General features: G+C 40.3%; 1 protein-coding gene across 1 annotated transcript in view; it reads right to left on the minus strand.

The window, feature by feature from the left end:
• The window catches only part of SUCLG2 (succinate-CoA ligase GDP-forming subunit beta), a 286,827-nt gene extending 283,614 nt beyond the window's left edge, over positions 1-3,213 (minus strand). The window contains exon 1 of the mRNA XM_012473799.3: positions 3,104-3,213. Within this exon, the coding sequence (XP_012329222.2) occupies positions 3,104-3,187 (84 nt within the window). The 5' untranslated portion in view covers positions 3,188-3,213. The remainder of the gene's footprint in view (positions 1-3,103) is intronic.
• Positions 3,214-19,946: the final 16,733 nt, after the last annotated feature.

Genomic DNA, 19,946 nt, shown 5'->3' on the forward strand with positions numbered 1-19,946 from the left:
TGTCAAAAAGGCCATCTCCAGGATCACTTACACATAATGCTGAGCAATGTCAAGTATGTATATGCATATGTATAATTCCACTTACATAAAGTACAAAAATGAACAAAACCAGTGCTATAAGTCAGGGGACTGGTTATCCTTTGTAGGGTAGACATAGTAACAGGCAGGAGCAGCAGGGGGCCTCTGGGTTTTGTTAAATGATTAATTTCTTGATCTGTACCTAGTTAGCTGGATGTGCATTCAGTTTATAAAAATTCATCAATTTGTTCATTTATAAAAGTACACTTTTCAGTACGTCTTATATTTCAGTTTAAAAAATTCTGCCAAAACAAAAAAAACACCATGTCAAATAGGTCTCTTCTTCACATCCAGCTACCCCGCTGTGAAGTTATTCATTCTCCATCCCATGACCCTGACTGATTTCCTTCACAGAATTTGTCATTGGCTGAAATTATTTTCATTATTGGTTATATGTATACCGGCTCACTCTCTTAGTGGCGCACGCCTGTAACCCCTGCTACTCGAGAGGCTGAGGCAGGAGAATCACTTGAATCCAGGAGGTGGAGGCTGTAGTAAGCTGAGATCGTGCCATTGCAGTCCAGCTTGGACAACAAGAGTGACACTGTCCCAAAAATAATAATAATAGAGTATCACAAGGCCAAAGACTCTGCCTGCCTTGTTCACCGCCCTTAAACCCCAGAGCCTACAACAGTCCTACCAAATGGTACGGGCTGAATAAAAACTAAATGAAAAATAAGAAATGACTAAAGTGGACCCTCTATCAGTCAAAAGTTAAAACAGTAAAGTTAAGAGCAAAGGTTAAAATAAAATTTAAAAAACTTCAGTGACATGAAGCATCAGGAATATGTGTCAAATGTTAAATTTAACTACAGGGAGGGGGTAGATAAAATGTCATTCTATGGGTATCTTTGAGAGACCAGTGAAAGTTATTTCTCTAAGCGGAAACTGGGTCTTTTATTTCTGTACAGACTACAGTTTTTCACTATAAAGTAGGTCTGGGCCAAGAGTGGCAACAGATTTCTGAGACAGTTAGTGAGGCTTCTTAAGTACAGTGAAAGAAGTGGGCCATGTTTAATTGTAATGTCTGCCATGGGCAAGGGACTATGGAGGCATAATACCAAATCAGTTTACATGAAACAGATCACAGGAAGCACCCAAGAATTTGAAAACAGACTTTCTTACAAGTCATGGCAATACTCACGTATTTTTGTGGCCAATTCTAAGATGGTCATAAGGAAAAAAATTAAAATGTGTCAGTGGTGCTAATGACTTGGATGTTACATAGTTACTACCGGTACACAGATTAATTTGCACGTTAATATGACATATTTTCATGAGGAAGCATACACTCACCAGGAAACAGCCTGGTGTAATGGAAATGTAATGGTAAGCCTTTACTCTGGAATGTCACAAATTCTCACTGTAACCTTGAATATGTTATTGAACTTCTTTAGGCCTCAATTTCTCTAGCTGGACTAGATGATTGCGAACGTCCATTTCCAGTTCTTGGACACTATACATTTCTATCTTTTAAAAAACCCATTTTTGTCTTCTAAGATGTTACAAAATAACACATCATCCACAAGTATGTAAATCACAGTAGTCAGATGGCGTGCACTAACAGATCTTTTTACCCAGTTTTCTTGACAAACCAAGAATATCTCTCCCCAATCAGATTTTTCTTGTGTTGTGTTCAGCCTCTCATTTCTTGGTTAGGCAAGAAGGCTTCACATACTGAGCTAAACACTCTGCGTTTTAGGTTTCTCTGTACAATTCATGAGTTTTCACTGCCCTGGGCCTCATGTTTCTCATCAATTAAAGTCTACACACATGGTTAGCACCCTAGTTCTTGCTTTTTCTATCACTTAAATAATGAATAGGGCTTAATCACTTGGAGGTATTCTCCTTACTCTATTTACAACAGTAATTACTGAGTTTTAATTAGACAAAACTGCCATTCCTTTTCTACCTTACTATACTGTCGAGCATCTATTAAGAATATTACAGTAGTGAGTATCAGCACCTTTTAAATTTACATTAACAATAACAGAGAAATGGGAAGGCAGGAAATGAAAGAGGGGAAACACAGCTCACAGATGTCATAATTAACCAAAGCTTAGAGTAACTCAAAAAATCATTAATCGCATGTTTTAAAAATTTTCTAAAAAACTATACTACGCACATCCTGGTTAAAATTGCATGAATGATAATTTGCCTCTCATCAATTAAAAATGGGGAAATAAGCAAGGTCATTAACTCTGCTGTGGCTGAATCCCCAGACTGTGCTTTCTTTTAAAAGGGGAGAGAGAGAATCTATGGAGACTAAGCAGTTCCTGAAAGCTTTCTGACTACTGTAACGCTAGCCCTCTACAGAAGGTAAAAATCTCCTAGAGTCCCAATCGCTATCCAGCACCCACCACTGAACCTCTTTGGTTTCATTCTCCAACAACAAGGAGGACATGGACAGGGTCAATGGTCTAAAGCGTTTTAGTGACAGGCTTGATTTTTCACTGAAAAGATGAGAAAGATCGTTTCCCATTTTTCTCCTTGACCCGTGCAATTGACCAACTCAGGCATCTTAAAAGTCTGCAAAAGCAGGTAGCCTGCAGGAAGTTCACCTTGGGGGGTGAGTTCCTAGTTGGTACGAAATGGGTTTCTAGACATGTTTATCACGTGGCCTAAATGTGCTCAGGGTTACTGTGAGACGTTTGAAAAGCAGAATTAGGACTGACAATAAAACCTCAGGGCTGCAAAACCTGGTCCGAGAAACTTTTCTTAAACTTGCATCCAGCGCCTGCTTCAGTGCAGTCAGCACGAGGTCCGACGGCGGCGACTCCCGCGCGTTGGGTAGCTCACATCCTGAGGCAACCCGAGGCCGCCTCCGCGCCGCCCCTGCGCTACACTAGGGCGGGGGGTCCCTCCTGCTCCCGGGCGCGGCGCCGCGTCGCGTCCCGAAGTGGGGCGCCCAAGGGGCCGCGCACGGGGCCAGGCGGGGAGCAGGAGCAGCAGGGGGCGAGGGGAGCCCGGCGCAGGCGGGCGCCGCTGTCAACGCCCGCAGCTCCCGCCGCCAGGCCACGCTCACCTGGGACCCGGCCGCCAGGAAGCGGGACCGCAGCGCTAGGGCTCGCAGAAGCTTCCCGGCCTGCGCTACCGCGGGGGACGCCATCTTGAACAGGAAACCCGGCACGGGGCAGTCACGGGGGAAGTGCGGGCAGGGGAAGGAGGCGGAGGAGGAGCGGCAGGAGGAGGGCTCGGGGAGAAACCGACGGAAGGAGGAGGAGGAGGCAGAGGCGGGCCAGGCCGGCCCCCTGGGTTCCCGGGTCGTGGGCGTTCCTGAGGCCGCAGAGCCCTAGGTCCCTCACCGAGCCCCGGGGCGTGGGCGTTCCTGAGGCCGCGGAGCCCTAGGTCCCTCACCCAGCCCTGGTTCACTTTGAGCAGTCCCAAGGTCTCAGAGCCTACTGTGCAGTTCCCGGTTTATGGTCCAGAGCAAAGACAGAGCCCGAGCCCTTCGGTCTTGGGTCTCAACCAATCCCTGGATGGCCAAACAGGCGAATATTTGCCATGGCAGTGGGTGCTGGAAGGGTGGCTCACGGAGCTGACGCCCTCCGCAGAGACCCCTGATCTAGTCCTGGGGTCACGGAGGCCTGTCTGGGAAAGTGATGTTGGAGCTGAGACTTCAAGGAATAGAGACAGAGGTGGGGCCTGCAGCCCAGGGCCTCAACTGGGTCAAGGAGAGGTTGGCAGAGACTCTCCATCCCTTAGGGAGTTGTGGGTGTTTTGTTCTGTCCTTAACCTAAGATCAATGTAAAGTTACTGGAGGATTTTAAGCCCAGTAATCAGAATGATAAAAGCGACGTTCACTTGGAGTTGTGAACCACACATATCTGACTCAGGTCTCAGTCAATTTAAGAAGTTTATTTTGCCAAAGTTAAGGACACGTGCCTGTGGCACAGCCTCAGGAGGACCTAACGACATATGCCCAAGGTGGTCGGGGACACAGCTTGGTTTTATACATTTTAGGGAGATATGAAACATCAATCAATATATGTAAGATGTACATTGGTTTGGTCCAGAAAAGGAGACAATTGGAAGCAGGTAGGGGCTTCCAGGTAATAGGTAGATAAGAGACAGAGGGTTGCATTCTTTCGTGTTTCTAGTTAGCCTTTCCAAAGGAGGCAATCAGCTGTGCATCTATGTCTGTGAGCAGAGGTATGACTTTGAATAGAATGGGAGGCAGGTTTGCCCTAAGCAGTTCCCACCTTAACTTTTCCTTTTAGCTTAGTGATTTGGGGGTCCCAAGATTATTTCCCTTTCACAGAGTTTACACGAGTCTAAGCACTGCACATGTAATAAAAACAAGAGCAAAGTTACTGAATATGTGCCAAGCACTCGACAAATATAAATTCGTTTAGTCTTCATAGCAACCTTTTAAGCATGTACAAGTGTACTATCCCCATTTTGCAGAAGAGAAAACTGAGATACACAGAGGTTAAGTAACTTGTCAGAGTTACTTAACTCTGGCAAGTTCTGATAAGAGATGAGATTCACATCCCTTCCACCCACCCCCAAATTCAGCACTATTTTATGAGTTTTTTTAACCTTACTCGTTCTTGAGTATATCGTCATGAAAAACGGTACAATTTAATAAGTAGACAGCTGTTGCTACTAGCTTCTTTCTTTTTTTATTTTGTTTTATTATTATTATTATTTTTTAAGACAGGGTTTCACCATGTTGGTCAGGCTGGTCTTGAACTCCCGACCTCAGGTGATCCGCCCGCCTTGGCCTCCATAGTGCTTGGATTACAGGCGTCAGCCATCGCGCCCGGCCCTAGATTCTTTCTTAACCTCTCTCTTTGGGAAGCAGGGGGCTGAGGATTTTTATTTCAATATAATTTCTAGTCTCTTTTAAGATGTAAGTTTATCCACTAGATTTAGCATCTTTTGATGGTGATGATGATTGATTAAATCAGTTATTCCCACGATGGTGGCAAGTTGGCAATTGTCTAACTGCACCCTACATTTATTAGTTTGTATTCTGCTCTGAGAAAAACTTCACCGGCTCTCCATCATCTCCATTGATGAAATAAAACCTTCAGCTGAATTAAATTTAAAGGAGTTTAATTGAGCAATGAATGATTCACGAATCGAGCAGCCCCCAGAATCACAGCAGATTCATAGAGACTCCAATGCAGCCATGTGGTGGAAGATGATTTATAGACCAAAAAATAAATAAATAAATAAAGGGAAATGTCATACAGAAATCGGAAGTGAAGTACAGAATGGCTAGATTAGTTACAGCTTGGCCTTTGCCTTACACAGTGTGAACACTCAGCAATGTGTGAATAGTTGAAGTATGACCACTAGGACTGGCTAAGACTAAGCTATTGTTTTAGGCACATACTTCTAAGTTAGGTTTTCAATCTTGTCTACCTATTAAGCTAGGCTGCAGTTGGTCCACCAGGACTCAAATATAGAAGTACCGAGTCCCTCTCAGGCCATATTTAGTTCATTTTAACACCATTCATCAGTGAATTCTTTTATTCATTTGTATCAGTATGGACTTGTGGATTCTTTTTTATTCAGTGGCAAACCTATGCTCTTTCCTGATACATATACTCTGCTGCTTCTGTTTTCAGTCATTTAATCTTCACAGAAGCCCTGCAAAGGGGGTCCTACTGTTATTCCCATTTTGCCAGAGAGAAAACTGGGCCACAGAATTCCACATGGCATTTACGTGACTCTGAGGTCATGTAACTTGCCAAGGATGACACGGCTTGTGATCGAATTCCCCAAAGCTGGAATCTAACCACTCTCCTTAATACCCTCCTCTTGACTAGACTGGATTTGAGTTTCCATGTTGTTCATCATTACCCTTACTGGCTCTGCTGCGATAGAGCAAAGACTCTTGCTAATGTTTGAGAGTGAACATTTAAACTTTGGTGAGAGCTCTGAACATTTTGCCAAAAGGAGGAAGACCACCTATAGAATTAATCAAAGACTGTTTATTCAGACGTTACTATGGTAAGGAAGTTGGCTGCTATCACCTTCCTTCCAAATGAGACTAGAAGGGATTTGAAAGAAATGTTTGTTTTATAGAGATAAGGCTAGACTCTTAAGACAGTCTTTGATTGATGAGTATTCTTTTAGGATGGGGTTTTTCTATTACGGTGGGGTTTTCGAAAGGCGAGTGGAGAGAGGCTTTCTGATTGTCATTCAAGTACATTTGGCAGTCTTTGATTGGTTCACTATCTACTGGTGCATAACTTGGAGGCTTTCCAGGCTTATCAGCCTCCTAGGAGTTTTCCTGTATGAATTGGAAGACTGTCTGATCCTCAGTTCTGGGGCCCACATCTTTCATCAGCAATTCCTCAATGTCTTTACTCATATTTTCTCATTCTGCCCTCTCTGCAGCAAGGAGGTAGGGGAGAAGGGACAGAAGGAAGAAAGATAACCATTCATATAGCATCTCCAGTGCCTAGCACTGGACCTGGATTGGAAAGGGTAATCAGTAAACATAGGTGGAATGAATTGTATTATAGAGTTCCTCCTAAAATTTCTCCCTATTGTGTACTCCCTTCCCCACTTCTACCCTCCAACCTCCCCAAAGTAGGAAGCTCTTTGAGGACAGAGAATCTAGATGCTACCAGAGGTCTGCACTGTGATTTCCTGAAACAAGCATTAAGTTTTCAGCCAAACTGGATTGGATTCAAATCTGACCTCCACCCCCTTGAACACCTGTGACTAAGGAAATACCCACTTCACAGGGTGCTAGAAAGTAGTCAATAATCAGATGTTGCATGTAAAGACCTTGAACATAGTAAAGACTTAATAAATGTTCTGTTTCTTCTGCTAGTGGGTTCATAGCAAATATTTGCTTGATATCGAATGTGAAACACCAGGGGCAATTTGAGATGTGGGTTAGGAGACCCCTGACACTTTGTAATTTATCTTGATTGCACTGCCGAATTACAGAGATGTACGAATGCCAGACAAAATATTAAGAGTCTAAAGAGGTTGCCTCCAAGAAGCAGGTTGAGAGTAGTGGTCAAGGAACCATTATATTTGGTTTTAGAGTTTCAAATATTCAGATTCCTGGACTCTACCTCACACTCATGGAATCAGAATCACTTAGGGTGGAGACTGGGACCTGCACTTTAAATAGTCTTTTCAAAGTATTCTTTAAGAACTAAAAAAGGAAACAAAACAAACCATAGTGGTAAACTCTCAAGACATTTCCTGGTGAATCTAAAGATGAGTTACTCTCTTATCCCTCATTTGGTTCCTAAATATAGGACAAAAAGCTGATAAATCATAGATGGAGATTATGAATGATGCTTTCAGAGAGCCATGACACCTGGAACCAAACCCAGTTTCTACCCATGGTCTAAGTCAGCTGCAACATGTAAAAGCATTGGCTTAAAGTGAATGAACAGCTACTCTATGCTTTTTCTTTGTCAAAACTGCAATTGTGAACTGCTTGAACAGTAACTATGGCCATAGGCAATAGCACTATTGAAAGCATTCTGCACTCTCTGGTATCAGATTGAAGCACAGAGGTAGACCTTGCAAGTGTTGACTCTGCAATTTAAAAGCTCTATGACCCTGGGCCAGTTACTTAACAATCTCAATTCCTTTATCTGTGAAAAGGGGATTATGATAGTACCTATTTTGACAATGAGATGCATCCTCAAACACTTGAGATCCCAGTGGCTGTTACCTACCATGCCTTCATTATTTGACTAAGAACTCTTTTTTGTGTGTTTATTTCTTCAGTGTTTACATCTGTGAACCTCAGTTTTCCTATTAGTAAAATGAAGGTCAAGTATGACATCTTATTTGAGCTGTGAGTTGACATTGTAGCACTTCTCATAAACTGCATGCATTTGAAATATGAAGTTCTAAAACTCTATGATTAAGCTCTGTATTTCTAGTACCTTGGCTATACTGTTTTTTATTCAGTTAATCATTGCAGAAAAAAAATAAAAAACATCAGTAGGTCTCCATGCCTTCTCTTTCGTCTTAGCAGTGAGTGTTAACAGTGAAATAATGTGCTCATTTTCATATTCGCACTGATTACTCCAGGGGTCCAGATTTGCCAAAGAGGCATGTCATGAAACCCAGCAAAGGGATAGTGTATCTAGCAGTTCTGGTGGTTATTTATCATTACCTTTTCACTTAAGCATAAAAACTGTTTGACAAATACTAACTCATTATAACCAGCAGAGCTGAATAGAATTTTTTAAGAAACAACCCTAATTTTCATGAGTTACATATTTGAGTTCATGCTGCTACATGCCAGGAATGGAAAATCACTATTACAATGATAAAATAAAGGGCATTTGTGGATTTCATTTGGTTATTTATTTTTTTTAATGGATAACAGCTTTCTGGAATTTACAGAAGAAACTTTGGCCTTTCATTATGTGCATAGGTAATATCCCTGTTGCTATTTGTGACAGCCATTTTAACCAGTGCTTCAGTTGCATTGTTTGCTAGTGGCACAGAAAGAATGGTCATTGTGATCAAGTTATTTTTCCCTCTTCAATAATACATTAAAATGATTAATTTTGATGGTATTTCTCAGCAGCTCTATTTAAATGACAGTTGGTCCTCTGTATCTGTGGGTTCCACATCTATGATTCAACCAACAGCAGATTGAAAATATTCTTCGGAAAAAAATACAATAATAAAAAATGATACAAGTAAAACACAATACAGTGTAGCAACTATTTCCATAGCAGTCACATTCTATTTGGTATTTTAAGTCATCTAAAAATGACTTAAAGTATACAGGAAGATGTGCATAGGTTATATGGAAATACTATGTTATTTTATAACAGAGATTTGAGCATCCATGAATTTTGTTATCCATGGGAGTTCCTGGAATCAATCCTCCATGGATAGTGAGGGACAACTATGTAAGGTGCCCAGAAGAAAAGGGATTTATGACAAAAAGTGTCTTCTCTGCCAAAACTGAAGTGTGCTCAAGAGAAATTTTCACTGCATCCTGGAGAGAATTCACAGGAAGCAAGTTTAGAGCAGTGGTGACAGGCCAAAGATAACCATATTGGTCAACACAGGCTATCTAACTCTGCATCATCACTCCATTTTCTTAAGTGGGTTTCTCCTGTAGCAGTCCTCAAAGCAAGGATTTGGGTACAAAGAACTTATTTAAGAAGTGATCCCAGGCAACAGAAGAGGGATTGAAGAAGTGAGATGGCAAAGGTGAAAACTAATAAAAGACTACATTGATATGTATGCTGTGGGCAATTGGGGTTTATTTTTTAGGAAACACTTGAGAGACTTATGGCAAGCACTATATAATTGTTTCATTGAAGGGCGCGGAACTGATGTGTTTATCCACCAACTCTCATGCCTTACTGGTTGAGGGATGCTCCTAGAGTCACTCACACCTGCTCTGAACTCCTTCCCCATCTCCAGCCTGCCTCCTCTAAGGGCCATTTCTTGCCCCTGTACCTAGATAAAGCCTTAGGGCCAAGAGATGCAAGTGCTGGGTCTATCCTCCTGAACTACAGATAACTTCCAGGGTAGATCAAGGGGATGTGGGGTCAGGGTAGACTATACTGCCTTTCATTTAAAACCAACCAGATTAGCTCATACTAATGTTTTATCTGGTATAGGAGAAGAGGCATTTGAGATGGTTAGAAAAAAGGTTCTACTATTTTTTTTTAAAAGTTTAGCTCTAAACTGTATTCCTATCTGACCATCTCAATTACTAACTTTTATCCTGTTCCGTATCATTTCTAGCACAGTATGGATGCTCTAAACATTCCTGCAGTCTGGGCTCTGCAATGTAGATGTAAAAACGCTGCCCTGGGACTTTCTCAGTGGAGACATAAGGAGACTCAAGCATTCCAAAAAGTGTTTGTTTGGTTGGCTCTTATTGATGTATATAAAAAGATTAGAGACAGCAAGAGAAGAAAATCAGAGAGAACCTATACTTGGTTTAAAAAAAAAAGATTTTACAGCAGAAATAGATAGAAATGGTGCAAATAATGATTTCTACTCTTCTGATGTCAAGCTTTGTTAAGTTCCTAGAAAAGCAAATGTGATTATCACAGGAGTAAATAGACTGAAAGCCAAGTCAAAGAGGCAGATCAGCTTCTGAAGGATGTGGGCTCACTTCAGTAAAGAAATTGGGGCAAAGAATCCTAGCCTTTTGACCTAGATAGGCCATCTTCCTGAGCCCACTGCTGCAGTGCTTACCTCTTTCCAGTAGCCTTCCTCAGTTCTTCTTACAGTCAAATCCTCCGCCTCTAACCTCTGGCAGCATCTAAACCCAGTTGCCTTCAGGAGACAAAGCAAGGAAACCTAAATGAATAAAGTAAGCCAAACAAGGGAATAAGGAGTCATGGGGGCATTAGTAACAAGTATGTGTCTGTCTAAAGGCAGTCAAATAAAAACAATTTTTGGCCAGGTGTGGTGGCTCATGCCTGTAATCCCAGCACTCTGGGAGGCTGAGGTGGGTGGATCACCTAAGGTCAGGAGTTCAAGACCAGCCTGGCCAAGGCGAAACCCTGTCTCTACTAAAAATACAAAAATTATCAGGATGTGGTAGCGCACACCTGTAATCCCAGCTACATGGGAGGCTGAAGCAGGAGAATTGTTCCTATCCAGGAGGCAGAGGTTGCAGTGAGCCAAGATCACGCCACTGCACTCTAGCCTGGGTGACAGAGTAAGACTCTATCTCAAAAAAAACAAACAACAACAACAACAACAAAGCATAATTTTTTAAAAAGAAGACTAAGCAAAGGCAAGGATGTTGACAAAATTTGCCCTATAGACCTCCATGACCTTATACTGCCTGATCTTATAACCTGCTTGGAACTTTGCTTTAAAGCCCATGTAGTTTAGCAATGCAGGAAAAGCTGGGGAAAGTAAGAGTTAACTGAAGTTCATCATACCACAGTTTGCAATAGCAAAAACGTGGAGTTAACCTAGGTGTCCCTCAGTGGTGGACTGAATAAAGAAAATGTGGTATGGGTACACTATGGAATACTATGTAGTCATAAAAAAGAATCATTTCCTTTGAAGCAACATGGATACTGCTGGAGACCATTATCCTAAGCAAATTAACACAGGAAAGCCAAATAGTACATGTTCTCACTTACAAGTTGGAGTTAAGTATTGGGTACACATAGACATATGGATGGAAACAATAGACACTGAGAACTACTAGAGGGGGAGAGAGGAAAAGGGACAAGGGATGAAAAACTACCTATTGGGTACTATGCTCAGTACCTAGATGATGGGCTCCTTCATACCCAAAACCTCAGCATCACACAATATAACCATGGAACACACAACTCTGAATGCACATGCACCCCCTGAATCTAAAATAAAAGTTCAAGTTATTTTAAAAAAAGATGAAGATGGGGATAGGTTTAGAATGAGGGAAGAACGAAAGGTTCTGGGATTAAAGAGAAAGGCAAAGCTAGGGCTTAAGAATGAATAAGGGTGTCTGTGGTAGAAGATATACAGCAATTTTTTAGATGAAATTCTAATATTTTTATTGTTTAAGCTACAATAAAATATATGTAGTGTTAAAATAGGTTAATCAAAACAGCCCCCCAAAAAAAAAATACCTTGCTTCATCTTTATTTATTTATTTATTTATTTATTTTTAGACAGAGTCTTGCTCCATTGTCCAGGCTGGATTGCAGTGGCACAAACTCTGCTCACTGCAACCTCCACCTCCTGGGTTCAAGTGATTCTCCTGCCTCAGCCTCCCAAGTAGCTGGGATTACAGGCACGTACTCACCACAATGCCCAACTAATTTTTGTTTTTTTAAGTATAGATGGGATTTTACCATGTTGCCTAAGCTGGCCTTGAACTCCTGACCTCAAGCGATCCACCTGCCTTGGCCTCCACAAGTGCTAGGATTACAGGTGTGAGCCACCAAGCCTAGCCTTTTGCTTCATCTTTATACCTGCCCAAACTTCTACTTGTCATAACAAAAACAACAAATGGCTAAGCTGTGTTGGATCGATGTTATGTGCAGGCACTGTGCTAAGGAGTTTTACTACAAGTGTCTACCTCATTTCGTTCTCATAATAGCTCTAAAAGGTAAGTGCTCTTGCACTGTTACAAGATTAGAAGGAAACGTACAGAGAAGCAAAGTGATTTACCTTAGACGACATGGCTAGGAGGGTTAAGGACTGACGTTTTAACCTAGACTCCAGGCCAGAGTAGTCCCCTTTGTTCCTGAAATAAAGGGAAGATTTGGTAGCAAGGGTGTAAATGAGGATTTCATTCTCTCTGCACTATTGTCCTTTTGGACTGGACCATTCTTTTTTGCAGGGGAGTGTCCTATGCATAATGGGATATATAGCAGCATCCCTGGTCTCTACCATTATATGCAGTAAGAAACGCCCCCTCCTTTACACTTGTGACAGTCAAAAATCTTTCTAGATACTGTAATGCCAAATATCCCCTAGAAGTTGGTGATATGGTTTGGCTATGTCTTTACACAAATCTCATCTTGAATTGTAGTTCCCATAATCCCCACTTGTCGTGGAGGTAGTTGAATTATGGGGGCGGGTTTTCCTCATGCTGCTCTCATGATAGTGAATAAGTCTCACAAGATCTGATGGTTTTATGAAGGGAAGTTGCCCTGCACCTGCTCTTTGACCTGCTGCCATGTAAGACATGTATGCCTTTTGCATTCTGCCATGATTGTGAGGCCTCCCCAGCCATGAGGCACTGTGAGTCCATTCAACCTCTTTTTCTTTATAAATTATCCAGTCTTAGGTGTTTCTTCATAGCAGCATGAAAATGGACTAATACATGAGGTGGGAAGGAAGAGTAAAATCTCCCCTGGTTGAGGACCACTGTTATAAATATTTGTTCTTAGAGCAGAAATACTGTAACACTTAATATTGTCAATCTCACTGTTTTGACCTTTAATAATCCAATAATCCTAGATATATCTCCTTCCTCCACTAAAAAAAAAAAAAAAAAAAAAACAAAAAAAAAACACTAAAAACAACAGATTATTGCATAAAATGTTTTATTTTCATACATCTCACCTTTTAGAGTGGATTAATTTTTAAAAATATAACAAGAGGGAAGCAAAAAGTTTTAACTCATCAAGCAATCATTAAATAAATTAAAATAGTAATCTTCATGTCATTAGTTTGATTTTAGCCAAGCCAAGGAAGCAATATTCTAATATTCTGCACAAAATAGCAAATTTCAGTTTGAAAATTCTCCAAACCATTAATGGTCCTGCTATCCATCTGATTTAGTAAGGGTTCAAAGCATTTGTGAGCTAAACTTTCTCAGGAAGTCATTTTTATACTATCAGCATTAGCCTGTGCCATTAAGATCAGCTTTTCCTTAATACATTGAGTTTTTATGTTATTGTCTGTGTCTCGGGGACAAGTATAATTTTTAATGAAAGAAACCTAAGATTAGGCTCCAAATTGCCCCAGTGTGATTTCATCTCATCACTCTGTATAAGGGGAGAGTTTGGTATTCCAAAGAAAATCAGATCAAACTACTAAGAACAATTGAAAAGTATGAAAAATACTTTTTAAATGTTTGAGTATGACTCAAAGTACATGCTTTGTTTATTGGTCAGCATGAACAACCACAGAAGGAAAAAGAGTGCTGTTGTTAAAGGTATCTGGCATCATGGACCCAACTGTCATCTGGAGTTTCTCACTTCATCTCTGGTGAGTTTCTCTGTTTGACATTCCTCTTTCAAGGTAGTTTTTTTGTCAAGATGAGGATCCTAGGAGCTCCAGTGTCACGTCCATCCTTCCTTTTGACCAAAGAGGAAAGACAGCCCTAGCTCAAGTTCTCAAAATATCTAAAAGAGTCTCATGAGGTCAGCTAGGGTCCCAGACGTTATTCCTGCATAAATCCCAGTGGCCAAAGAGATGGTTGCAATGCTGTTTGAAATCAGATTCAGATACAAGTGGCTTTATTCAGAAAATTTTCTCAGTAAACAATCGTAAGGGAATAGGAAGGCAGGCTAAGGAAGAGAAAATTTCTGGTCAAAGCTGCAATGTCAGATGAAGTGCCAGCCTTGGCCCACAGAGAGCTTAGAGCATAAATTGCATGTCAGAGTTTGTCTCCTCTTACAGCAAGGGAGCTGGGCAAAAGCAACACTGTGCCAGTCATTGGTTACGGCTGGCCTTTGTCAGTTGCTGGGGGGATGTAAACTCTGGCTTTCTATAGGCAAGGCAGCCCTGTTAGCTCAAGGGCAATCCTCTGAAGAAGGTGGCAGGTGCAATCTTTGCAATAAAAGGAAGAAGTAGTTGGGCTGGGCACACAGCATTTGGTAGAGGGGATCTGAAAGGGCCACACATGCCCTTCCCTAAGTGGCCAAAGTGTTTGGTCTGTATGACTGGCAGCACCAATAAGCACCATGCTTTTGAGCCAGGGAGAAGAAATTTATCAAAAGAGGGACGATCCTGTTGCTCTTTTGAAGAAGAAAGACGTGATAGGCAGACAAAATCTGTATAGCTTCAGCTGATTTGGACTTACCAAATTTGATTCCAAGCAAGTTGCATCAGGGTCCAATAAACACACACACAGAAAAGGAAAGTTACATTTACTGAGCACCTAATACTGTTTTGCCAACAGCTTTATTGTAGTAAAGTTTGCATACAATAAACGGCATGTGTTTAAAGTGCACAATGTAATAAATTTAGACATATGTACACATCCATGAAGCCAGCACCACAATCAAGATAGTGAAAATCTCGCTTACCCCGGAAGTTTCTTGTGCCCTCTCACTCCTCCGTATTCCTCCATCCTCAGGTAATCACTCATATGCTTTCCAGCACTATAGATTATTATGTATTTTCTAAAATGTTATGTAAACATAATCCTAGAGTATATACTCTCTTTTGTCTAGTGTATTTATTTTGAGATTGATTCATGTTGGTTTCTGCATCAGTCTTTCATTCCTTTTTATTGCTGAGTAGCTTTCTATTGTAAAGATATATCACAGTTTGCTTGCCTGTACACCTGTTGATGCCCTCGAACACTTTTATATGTCATGTTACATTTACATGTTATATTCTTTTCACACTACTGTGAGGTAGGTCTTATTAGGCCCATTGTAGGGAAGACGCATTTAGACTTCAGAGAGATTAAGTTACCTGATTGCTCAGCTAATAAGAAGTGGAGCTTAAATGTCTGTCTTTTCCTCAATAAAGCTTCTGTTTTTGTCTTATCTCACCATTTCTAAGCACAGATCTGCACACGAAGTTAGATATTCATTAGTTGATTTTTATCCACTCTAATTAGCACAACTTACATATTCAGAAAAGCTTTTCCAATTTTATATGCTTACCTTCAGCTTTGACGCTTTATTCATACCACAGTGGGGAAATAACCTATTTTCTTCTCTCTTTTCTCTTCAAAATAATAAATCAGAAGAATTCAATATCAAAACTTTGGTCATTTTTACTCTGCTATGCTGAACAATTAGTCCATTTTACTATCATGCGAAACAGCACACAACTCAACAAATCAACACTAAGTGTACTCTATTCAGATGCCTTGAATTTTCAAAGTAAAATGGCAAATGACACTAGATGAAAAGCGTTAAGAATTTCAGCAGATTTTGCAGTGATTAATGTTTGTCTCCCCTCTTAGAAAATGCCATTGCACTGACTTTAGTGCCTTAAACTTCTAAATTGCATTTGACTTACATGTTTTCACTTGTGTATGTACAGTCTCCTCATTTCAATTGTGAACTCTTTGAGAGAATCTAGCAAGTCAACCCTGCATAAAATTTTGATGTACAAGTTCAAAGTTCTAATTTCACTCAACCCAGATGGTATACATTCTAATCCTGTTGGTCTACCATTTTCAAATGGAAAGAATACAATTTGAAAGATTTTACCTGAATTACAGAAGCCTGATAAAGCAGTGAGAGCCTAGAGACCAAGGAGTCATGGAAAAGTTATATAAAGTCTTAGTCATGACGATCCTCTTTAAGCTCTGTCTATATCCCCTAAGTGCTTGCTTCTGTAGTCAGCTTACTGAAAACCCTTTAATTCTCTTCACCTAAGGTTATTTATCTGTCTTTGGAAGCAAGCTTGGCCAGCATGCAGGGCAGGCTAGAAGTGCAGAAAGGTTAATGCCTCTGGAATCAATCCTAAACCAATAACAGAGAGTTGGTAGATGAGTAGCCCAGCACCTTTGCTTCTGGGGAAAGGTAATTCTGAATCTGTTCTACTTTTAGTGTTCCCCAGTGAGTCGGCTTCTACTGTTACCCACAGCAGTCACCTGCTCAAGAAATCACCCTTAATTATCTTCCTTCTGTGTCTCATGTCTCAACTTTTCTCCCTCTGTGTCTCGGAATCACTTCTCAAATAAACTTCTTGCACCAAAATCCCTGTCTCAGAGACTGCTATTGGGGAAAGCCAAAGACAGACGTTAACCATCATGGCACATTTATAGCATATTGGGTTAGATATTTCAAATACATTAATCCATTTACTCCCTACAATGAAGGTAAGAGGTAGATAGTTATATTCTTATTTGATGAATGAAGTCTGAAAAGTTAAGAAATTTACCCATATTTACACCTTACGTGGCAAATTCAGGTGATCCCCGCCCCCATGTAAGTAAATTCCAACCCTATGTTTTGTATTTTTGGTTTTGTTGTTGTTGTTGTTGCCGTTTGAGACAGAGTCTTGCTCTGTCATCAGGCTAAAGTATGGTGGTATGATCTTGGCTCACTGCAACCTCTGCCCTCTGGGTTCAAGCAATTCTCATGCCTCAGCCTCCTGTGTGGCTGGGATTACAGGCACCTGCCACCACATCCGGCTAATTTTGTATTTTTAGTAGAGACAGGGTTCACCATATTGGCTAGGCTGGTCTTGAATCCTGACCTCAGGTGATCCGCCCGCCTCAGCCTCCCAAAGTTCTGGGATTACAGGTGTAAGCCATCGTGCCCGGCCTCAACTCTATGTTTTAAACACTATCAGAACTCTCAGGCTAGCTCCCTTGGAATTTGTGGAGTACAGAATTAACACAGCCTCACCTGATAGCACTGGAAAATGTCAACATCTTTTTCTTATATTTATGATAGTGGCCAGGAAAGGACTGGGTACATTACAGCTCCCAGTAAAAGCTAGTTAAATTGCAAGGATTTTTTCTTTATTTGTTGTGACTCTTGTGAAACCTTGACAAGCAGTTTAGAATGAACATTGGCTCTGCTAGCTGTGTTTGCAAAAGTAATATCAAAATGATATCCTATTCATGTTTCTGCAAGAGTAATATCTACCATTCATTCTGGCCTTGCCGATGGTGTGCTGATAAAATTACTGTAAGTGAACATTCTCATTCTGTGCCTCTCATTATTGAGGAAGGAAACTCAAGGAGTTCCAAACATATTTTATTTTTTTAATATGATAACATGCACACACAATTTTCCTCATTCTTGAATATATGCAATTTATCTATCAGACTAGGTTTCATTTCTTATGCACTTGCTTTTATTCCTTTCCCATCCAAATGTCAGAGAGAAGGGATTTTAATCACCGAAGGAGGATTTGTATAATAAAAGTGATCTCTGCAATTCCTTCAGAGAAGAGCATGAATAAATAATCTGTACATTCTTAATGCATTGCTCCAAATATGAGTTTCAATTTGCACAGAAGTTTCAATAAATTGTTTTGTGTCCCTAAAGACCTACAGATGCCTCATGGGATACATTGCAAAGGATCCCAATTTGAAAGAATTTTCCTTATGAGAAATGTATTCTCTGTACTGTTCTTCCCCCGTTAATGCCTAATGACATTGAATAATACAATCATACTGTTTTTCTTTTTCTTTTAATAAGTGATAGGTACAACATGAACTTTAGTCTAAAGTTTCTGAATTGGTCAGAATTCATCAACAACTTTTCATTCAAGGATTTCAAAGCACAACATACAACAAAAATTGAGGTCAAATTGTGATAGGGTTCGGCTCTGTGTTCCCACCCAAATCTCAAGTTGAATTGGGATTTTGAGTTTTGGAGGTGGGGCCTGGTGGGAGGTGACTGGATAACGGAGGTGTTTACTAATGGCTTTGCATCATCCCCCAAGTGCTGTCTTGTGATAGAGTTCTTACAAGATTTGGCTGTTTTAAAGTGTATAGCATCTTCCCCATCTCTTTCTCTCTCTCTTTCCCCCTCCTGCCAGCCATAAGAAGACTTGCTTCCTTCCTCTTCACCTCTGCAATGATTGTAAATTTCCTGAGGCCTCCCAAGCCATGCCTCCTGTACAGCCTGAGAAACTGTGAGTCAATTAAAACTCTTTTCTTCATAAATTATTCAGTCTCAGGCAATTCTTTATAGCAGTATGAGAATGGACTAACACAAATTGTGACTTGAGCTTGTATAATGATTAACTTTGCATTTAATAAGTAATGCACACTACACTAAGTTTTACATATTTTATCTTTATAATATTCCTATAATGCAGGTACTATACCCATTTTATTGATAAGCAAACTGAAGCCGAGAAAGGATACTTTCCAGGAGGTCACACATTTATTACAGTGTTTAAATACTAATCACAAGTTTTGTAATTTTATACCTTTTTAATCAGTACTATTTAGATTTGCCATATAGACATTCCCCTGCAGTTAACCTAAATGTCAAATAATTTCTCTCTAAAACTGGGTACTTGTTCCAAAGGCGTTAAATAGATTGTAATTTACATTATGTTGTTGAAGGCTTTACATAATACTTTGCTTGAATTATTATAAAAGGAATGGCAGTTAACATTTTTGTGACATCTCAATCAATGTTAACCAATTCAACTTAGACAATAACATATAATTTTTCATGCTTTTGTTGCTTTGGTGGTTTAGAAGAGTTCAGAAACTCTTTACATACATATGCTAATGATTCACTTCTGGATTCATTATGCTGGTAGTATGGATGAAACATACTAAAATTAATTACAATGGACAGAATAAATAAAGATTCTACCTCTTAAATTTATGTATTTATTTTATTTTATTACAATTTTTTTGAGACAGAGTCTTGCTCTGTTGCCCAAGTTAGAGTTCGGTGGTGTAATCTCGGCTCATTGCAACCTCTGCCTCCTGGGTTCAAGTGATTTTCTGCCTCAGCTTCCCAGGTAGCTGGAACTACAGGTGTGTGCCATCACACCCAGCTAATTTTTTTGTATTTTTAGTAGAGATAGGGTTTTGCCATGTTGGCCAGGCTGATCTCGAACTCCTGACCTCAGGTGATCCTCCTGCTTCAGCCTCCCAAAGTGCTGGGATTACAGGTGTGAGCCACCATGCCCAGACTACCTCTTAAATTTAAATAATTTTTTTAGTTTAAGGATATAATGAAACTTCAAGTCTGTTGCCTAGTAAGCTTATAACACTCTAATGTTAATAAAGTATCATTTTTGTAATTGTTTATACAATTTCATGTGAAAAATGGGAGGGAGCCAACATGTTTTTAAAATCCTTTTGTACCTCTAACCTGTGCCAGGCATGTTTCAAGGTGTTAATTACTTTCACTGAATTGTGGTAACAGATTGAGAAGTGGGGTGCTCATAGTCCACATCCATTTTATCAAGATTATGCAAGGTCTAGGAATTTGCCCAAGCTGAAGTCACTCAGAAGTGGCAGGGAGGGTAGGAATTTTTTTTCTTTAAAAGATATTTTTAAATTTTTTCTTTATAATTTTTTTATATATGTGTATTTTTAGTAGAGATGATATAGTACATTGCCATGTTGCCCAGACTGGTCTCGAACTTCTGAGCCCAAGCAATCCCCCTCGGCCTTCCAAAGTGCTGGGATTATAGTTATGAGCTACTACGCCTGGCCCAGTGTGGGAATTTTAATCATGGGCAGTCTAACTTCACAGTGAAGGCCTTTCCTGTTTCAGCATATCCCAAAACATAGATGACACAAACCAGTAATTTCAAAG

Source organism: Aotus nancymaae, unplaced genomic scaffold (genome assembly GCF_030222135.1).
Source record: "Aotus nancymaae isolate 86718 unplaced genomic scaffold, 86718_ANA_hifiasm-v0.15.2.pri h1tg000046l, whole genome shotgun sequence".
In the NCBI taxonomy this organism is placed as follows: domain Eukaryota; kingdom Metazoa; phylum Chordata; class Mammalia; order Primates; family Aotidae; genus Aotus; species Aotus nancymaae.